General features: G+C 43.0%; 1 protein-coding gene across 2 annotated transcripts; it reads right to left on the reverse strand.

Annotated features, from left to right (window-relative positions):
* Positions 1-126: 126 nt before the first annotated feature.
* On the reverse strand, positions 127-7,049 carry cfap36 (cilia and flagella associated protein 36). Of its 2 annotated transcripts, XM_028989426.1 has the most exons (11): positions 6,831-7,049; positions 6,561-6,625; positions 6,303-6,404; positions 5,326-5,440; positions 4,960-5,047; positions 3,106-3,259; positions 2,234-2,351; positions 1,553-1,710; positions 1,114-1,269; positions 880-960; positions 127-743 (listed from the first exon to the last, which is right to left on the reverse strand). In XM_028989426.1, exons 1-11 carry the CDS (start codon positions 6,931-6,933, stop codon positions 660-662), a joined length of 1,224 nt encoding a protein of 407 aa, XP_028845259.1. In that variant the 5' UTR covers positions 6,934-7,049; the 3' UTR covers positions 127-659. The 2 variants fall into 2 exon arrangements, with proteins under 2 accessions (XP_028845259.1, XP_028845260.1); XM_028989427.1 differs by lacking the exon at positions 880-960 and having other exon boundaries at positions 6,831-7,048.
* Between the last annotated feature and the right edge of the window lie 653 nt (positions 7,050-7,702).

The following is a 7,702-nucleotide window of genomic DNA, read 5'->3' on the forward strand; positions in this document are numbered from 1 at the left end:
ACGATGTTGCAACAGTTCAGGTCAAGGAACCAGGTACAAGAATCAAATTACCTAATATATTGATTTCATATGAGAAGCCTACAAGCTTTGCCATGCATAAAAAAAAAAAAAAGACATAAAAAATGCTTTTTGCATACATTTTTTTATTTATTGAATAAATGGACAGAAATCCAGAAAAAAATTAAATAAATACAACATTGCATGTTTTGAACAGTCATGCTTATTTATATCACCAAGTTTTTTTTCTTTTTTTTTTTTAACTGCGAGTACTGTTCCCTTATAGGCCATACACAGGACTGATGAAGAGCAGAGCGGATGGAGTAAATGTACATTATTTACACGAGCCGGGTTACACCAGGCTGCTCAGGTAGCCGCTACTGCACAATACTGGAAAAAGAGCAAATGATGTCATCTTGGCTTTAATACGGTAATAACTGTGTGAAACACAATCACTCTAATTCAGAATTTTCTGTGACAATGAAACCCTGCTCAGCGGCGTCACATGATTCAGCCTTCAGTCGTTTTACACCCAGGGTCATATTGGCATGTGGAAAAAAGTAAAAGGTTATAAAACTGTGAGTATTGAAATCTACTGTACACCAAGGAGTGTTTACAACACTGCATCGGATAAACCACCTCATAATCTCAGTCCGTCTGGTTTATTTCTTAATAACCTCCTCTTTTAACTTCTCAGCCAGGTGTTTTCGCTTCTGTAATTTCTTCTTTTCCTCAACGGAGATTTCCTTAAAAAAAAAAAAGAAATGTTTACAGACAATGCAGTGAATATCTGACTGAAGGGATAAGCAGCGTGTCTAACAGAGGCAGGAGCACGAACAGAGAGAAGCCACACAGTGAAACAGCTCCTACAGCACCAGTCACCTTTGGCTTCTGTCCATTATTTGACACAGGCTGTGATGGGTTAACAGTACTAGGACCCACAGTCTTTTTAGGGACCCCCTCCTTGTGTGTGCATTAAAAAAAAAAAATCAATGATTATCGCCACACAAATAGGAAACATTCGCTTGGTTGATGTCTGCAGTTTTCCGACAGTTAAGATTCATTTGCTGTAAAGGTTTTAATATCTGCATGCATCTGCAGTGGAGACAGACTCACCTGCGAGCCGGGAGCAGGCGTCGGGGCTGCGGGGACATCCTCGGGCGTGGCCTGTTTGGGCCGCTGCTCCTTCTTCAGAGCATGCAGTTTGTCCCTCTGCTGCCTCAGGTACAGCGCCCGCTGCTGGAGCTGCTCCTGCTGTGCTGCGGACAGCTCCTGCACACAGACAAGAAAATAATGCATGCGATTTAATACATTTTGCAAATCCTTGATTTAACTACATAATTTTATGTAAAATCGTGGTAGGGTAATATGGTTTACTAAAACGTAACTCTTTAAGTGTTAGTGTAACTACATCATAAATACTTCTCATTTGTTGCCACTTGTCTGAATTATGGCAAAATACAGCTCTGTATTTAGTTTTTTTTAATAAAGACAAAAAACAGCTCTCCAAACCATATGGAGATATAGAGGCAGGAACCAGCCTGATGGGACTCACTGCGAATGGTTTGGAGATGCCAGCCTCCTTGTGGGCCTCCTCTAACCAGCTCTGGGCAGCCTGACCGCTGCTGTTCTCTCTGGGCATGGTAGGGGCCGCACTGGCCTTCGGTGGAACTCTCACAGCAGGCAGAGTCTTTCCACACTCACTGCCCATCTCTGCAAGAAACACTTTGTCATCATAGAACACCAAACTACGTCACAGTACATATGCAAAAGACTTTAAGGAGGCAACATATTTATATATTATAAATGGGCAGTGGTGGCCTAGCAGTTAAGGAAGTGGTTCTCTAATCAGAAGGTTGCCAGTTCGAGTCCCGATCTGCCAAGGTGCCACTGAGATGCCACTGAGCAAAAGCACCGTACCCACACACTGCTCCCTGGGCGCCTGTTATGGCTGCCCACTGCTCACCAAGGGTGATGGTTAAAAGCAGAGGACACATTTCGTTGTGCACCGTGGGGTGTGCTGCAGTGTTTCACAATGAAAATCACTTCACTTTTTTTTGCAGTTTCATTTGGAATATTTAATACAGTTTCAGATAAACTATTATTTGAAAGTCAAGAAAACAACATCAAACACAAATGACAGTAAGAAGGACACTGTGGCATGGAGAGAGCACATTAAAAATGAAACATGTGGAGAAAGGGATGAAGGTGACAGGATATGCAGGGACTGGATTACCTGAGGGTAAATTGGCAGCCAGAGCAGGACTCAATTTGGCCGGACTCTGCTGCTCTTTATCCCTGGTCGGTGGCACGGCTGATCGCTTCTCCCCTTTCTGCGTGGCCACAGTGCTCACCTGATTGGGGTGGGTGCAGGGAAGCCTTCAGATGTCATTTTATTGTGTAATAGCATCACAAGCCATAAAACATTTTTGTCATTTGCCAACATACCATACGATACAATATAAGGACAATAATAATCAAATACATAGCACACATTTCAATAAGTCAAAACTGACAGATGCTTTTATCCAAACTGATTAATATCAAAATTACAAGGAAATAAGATTTAGATTTTTATTTCCTTGTAATTGCGATATAAATCAGTTTCTGTGTGAATCTGTGCACGTGATAACGTCCAGCATATTATGACACTGGATATATTTCTTGTAAAAACATGCAGTGGATGTTGGCTTAGGCTTTGACCTCTAACTAAGAACACTCCAAATCTAACTATATTTTGTGATGACTGAAACAATAAAAAACACTAAAACTATTTCAAAGAAAATATGCTAAAAATAATGTTATTTGGTGTTCTGTAAAATAATCTGAATTGGTAGTTTGATAAATGTAAGTAAATTATTGATTATATGGGCTTGATCAACTTAAATGCATTATATTTTAAGATGAATCTTAAGGATCAGCTTCTCCCCAAGTCATCCCATATTGTGATAAATAGAATAATTTTTCACCCTATCAGCAGTTATTCTGGCTGGGATCTCAGGAACAAATGCAAGGTTCACTGAAATCAGAGTGTAAAAACTTGATGAACAGAGACATACTGGTCGGTTCCCAGTATGTCTCTGTTTCTGCAGGTTCATTGGGACTGACCTTGCTGGCACTGGACACCTGGACTTGAACAGCCTCTTTCAGAGACATGCCATTGGGCATCGAGTCAATAGAACAGCTGCTGGACGTGGTGCCAACTTCCTCCTCAAACTGTACATGGCGAGCCATCTCCAGATCATACTCCTCTTTTGACCTCCTGAGATGAAGAGAGAAAGGACACTTTCACTGGTTCACATTAAATGTCAACCTCAGGAAAGGTGTGGGGCTTGTTTTGGATCATATTTATAGGGCAAATCAGAGGGATTTTTTGGAATTTGTGCAACAGTTTTCGATGGTATTGAAAGTAATTAACGTTTTCCCATCTTCACTACAGTAACTCTGTTCAAGAACTGGGTCTCCCAACACTGTAAACTAATAAATGACCTGCTGCAAACATCTACAGATGAGAACAATATTGTATTGCTGCTCAGAGAACAATAGGAAAACAGAGTCTCATTCCCTATACACATCATGTCATTGTTTCAGGAAAATAAGTCATTTCTGCGATAAGCATGTAAATAATAAAATAATGATTGATAATAAAATCAATATTCTATATGTATCCATGACACAGCCTTCACACACCTCCTATGACACCTAAACAACCTTTCAATGAAGAGCTTTGTGAGCTTTGTAATCTACGGTGGGTCACTTGCTGCAATCTCTTAATTCCATTAATTATCTACTCTGTAAATCGAAAGAGAAAGTTTCAGCTTCTTTCCTTGGTCTGCTCCGAAGTTGAGGGTGTTTTGACATAGGGCTTTTTATTTTGGTACATTAAAAAAATTTGTGTTCAAGGGTTTGTATTGGTGCATAAATAAAAGTACTGTACTTAACATAAAGATGTGCCCTAGATGTCTTTAAATAGAGCGGGACGCCAAGAACTCTGTTGCACTCCCTAACCTTACAGAAATCAACACCGGCCAAAGACTACAGTTGATATAAATATACACATGTCCTGCTTGCCACAAAACAATGAATAGAAAAAGTTGAGGAAAGGTTGAAGAAAGTCTAAAAATACAATAACAGAGTTGACTTTGAGTGTAAATCCCAAAAACCATTATTAGTGAAACCCTAAGGAGCTTAGCTTACTATAGACACACAGCCTTAAAACTTGGCTTAGCATATATTGCATAAATCCTATTAGTAGAAGAGCTATGGCTGCCTTTGTGGTGAGCGTCGTGGTTTCTTAGCTTGGACAACATTTTATATATATATAAAAGGTACACTCATTACACTCACTAAAATTTGTACACTCATAATGACTATAGGTCAGACATTTCGTTCAAGCATCTGACTGAATTTTTTTTTTTTTTTTTTTTAAATCAGTGATTAACAAATTTATTTACAAAAATAGCTGGATATGAATTATAGCTCCACATGAAGCCTTTTAAAATCATATGAATTTTTTGAATGATGATTTAACCTTGAGAAATAGCATGCCTTGTGTATATAAAAATATATATATATATATATATATATATATATATACACACACACACACACACACACACACACACATATTTATACACACACACACACACACACACACACACACTAGAACTACTAAATAAGCCACAAAAATGTGGTGGTTTTGTTTAATGTGGTATTCTACTATACTATCTTGATCACCTCACAACTCATGTGCATGTTCACAACCAGCTCCATCAGTGCCATCTAGTGGTCTTTCCTTATATGGCGCTTATATGGCGCTTTCCTTATATGCTTCCCTTATACAGCTACACCTTCACAGAGTGGGGTTAAAAAACTGTCTGTATTTAATGCATGTGGCTTTAAGAGTCACAAATCGTCAGATGGTCCTAAACCATTTAAATTTGTTGTCCAGGGCTGACTCACTTCAGCACTTCCTGTAGAATCCTCATCTCTTGCTGCTCCAGTTCACTCATCACATCGACTCCATCCACCAAACAGTCGGGCAGGGCACCTGGGGACAAGATGGCAAACTCAGCATCACAGCAGTAACAACCACTACATAGATTAAGCACCTCAAATTATGATGGATGTGTTTATGGTTTCATAGTTTTAAGACCCCTTAGAATGTTACCTATTAACTGTGTAAATAAATGTTTAAGCCTGCCAAATGTGGTTAAAGTAATAAACTTGATCAGCCCATCGACTGGCTACATTCCATACCTTAAAGCTCCAGCCAATCGGCTTTAGTAAGGTGTAGAAATGTGTGTGTGTGTGTGTGTGTGTGTGTACCATTCCTCTCTTTGATCATACGCAGGGCCTGTAGCTGCAGCTCCATATTCTTTTGGACCATCAGAGACCGGAACATCTGGAAGTCGTCTGTGGCCAGAACCGGCTGGAACACAGCCTGAGGAAAGGGCACAAGCCTGTTTACTCAGTTTTTTTTATTTTTTATTTCCTTGTGCAAAGTTATTAAAAATGATTATACTTTACTGTACTGTCTGCATTATAAATGATATCACAGATTCACAGTTGCTGTATGTATGGAACGTGCCCTACGTGTTACGCAGAATGTTCCAAGACGATGGATGAAAATAATGGATAGAAATCTTTTGCAGACCGGCAAGTTAAATATGATTTTCAGTGCAGCCTCACACCGTGCCTGAAATAGGCCACTCGAGCGTTTCCTCCGAGGCCCAGATTCCCGGCACACGGGTAACTTAATCACAAGCGCAGGCTTTTTCTGGCCCGGCCCGACCCAGAGGTGAGAGGTCTCGCCTCCTCCCCTGAGACGAGGTAACCCAAATCAGAGCAGGAACTCTAATCCCCACACGGACCAGGTTTACCTTCATATTTAACCCGCTTTATTGCAGAAATAAACATAAAAAAACCCACTGCTGCATGAAGTCGGACGCGCTTTCACGTTTTCCGAATGTTGAACATGACTGAACTGGTCGTAAATAATTAAGCCTGGGTGCTCGACTGGCCCCGGCACGCTGGCGGCCCAGGAGATCCTCACAAGGTGACGACGAGGCAACAAGTCGGGTCGTGCACAGCGATATGATGGGTGCGCCGGCGGGATTTGCCCACGGATTACGTAACCGACCCGGTTTAGCGCTCGGAGTCCTGCCGGGGCGAGGTAAATGGACCAGTTAATAACATTAAAAGGAGAATGGCTCCGCCTTGTGTGGTACACCATGGAAAATAAGCAGCTTTCCATAAAGCAACGCTCTCTGACAGTGGAAGGGTCCTGCGAGTTACAGTCGTACCTGCAAGGTCTTGGACTTTGCGAAAGGAGAGGAGCACGCGTGCAGGAACTGCTGCTCGTTGATGCCGACTTCTTGCATGTAGTTCTCCAGCAGCTTCTCCACCTGCGGGTAGAACGGTCAGGCCGCGGCGGTGAGGGGTCTGCTGTTTGCAGAGGGGGGGTGGGTGGAAACCTGCCAGTCGGCAACAGTCGCCCTGACGCCCCCTCGCCGGCCACAAGGCTAACAATGACGCCAAAGTGGGACAGGAACGTCACTCACCAGCTCCTTGTATTGCTGGTGGATCTCCGTGTACGTCAGCTTGTTCTCGTCTTCGTCGTCGAACACTGGAACTCAAGAAAACAAAACGGAGTCAGCAAAAAAAAAAGAAAAGAAAGAAAGTGTGCGCAGCACCGTCGTGACCTCTGGCCAGCAGAGCACCGTGCTGGAGCACAAGCACAAGCCGCGACGGCGGACGGTGCTGTGGCACACTCGGCTCGCCAGCGAGCAGGCTACGCGGCGCGTAGGTCACTACGCTAGCTCACTAGTCACCTGTGCACTTATTCTCCATAAAGTCCGCGACCGGTATCGTCCACTCGGGACTCCCCAGGTAGCCGGCGATGCTCTCCACGACCCACTCGGTGTCCTCGGCCATGTTATAGCCGCCCGAAGCGCAGGACCGTCGGGCATTTGTCGCCCGCTGCGCACAGCATCAACACGGCGCCGCGCCGCGCCGTCCCGACAGAGGTGCGCGTGCACGCGCCCGCAAGTGGCCCGGATGGATGACGCCTAATCTGTGGCCATGGCAACGCGCTGCGTCAGCGCCTCGCTCCCGGCGGTGTTGCCAGATTACTCTGATTGGTGTGTAGTGAACAAAAACAACAATGACCACATAAATCGCACAAAAAAGCATAAAAAAGCATGAACTGAATTAATAAGATTAATTTTACCTGCTACGATAATCATAATAAAAAAATATGGCTGATGACGGTTCGTCATATAATAATATGGGGCGGTGGTTGGCCTAGCGGATAAGGAAACCGAAAGGTGTTCTAACATTTCATCATACTTATCGAAACGTCCTACCAAGGGCAAAAACGCATGCTGTAATGGCACGGTTTTCAAAGTTTAATTAGAGTAGTTAAAGAAAAAGACGGCACCAAAAGCACCAAATACTTGTGTTTCCCGGGCGCCTTTCTTGGCTACCCACTGGTCACTAAGGTGATGGGTTAAATGCTGAGGACACATGTGCACAGTCTGCTGTGCTTCACAATGACAATCACTTCACTTTCACAATATAGAATATTGGATGGCAGGTATTGAAATAAGGTTATGGGTTTCTTCATAATTACCTTCTAAGAACGTACTTGGAAACGGATCCAGGACCTGCTAAAATGTTGATAATCCAACGAAGCAAATGTGAA

Source organism: Denticeps clupeoides, chromosome 8 (genome assembly GCF_900700375.1).
Source record: "Denticeps clupeoides chromosome 8, fDenClu1.1, whole genome shotgun sequence".
Classification (NCBI taxonomy): domain Eukaryota; kingdom Metazoa; phylum Chordata; class Actinopteri; order Clupeiformes; family Denticipitidae; genus Denticeps; species Denticeps clupeoides.

Bases quoted from the DNA above. Each gene is read 5' to 3' on its own strand.
- cfap36 (XM_028989426.1), bottom strand. From the start codon at position 6,933: ATGGCCGAGGACACCGAGTGGGTCGTGGAGAGCATCGCCGGCTACCTG. The intron at 6,405-6,560 runs GTGAGTGACGTT...TTCTACCCGCAG, and splicing joins ACCAGCAATACAAGGAGCTG to GTGGAGAAGCTGCTGGAGAA. The intron at 5,441-6,302 runs GTACGACTGTAA...CCCTTTCCTCAG, and splicing joins CAAAGTCCAAGACCTTGCAG to GCTGTGTTCCAGCCGGTTCT.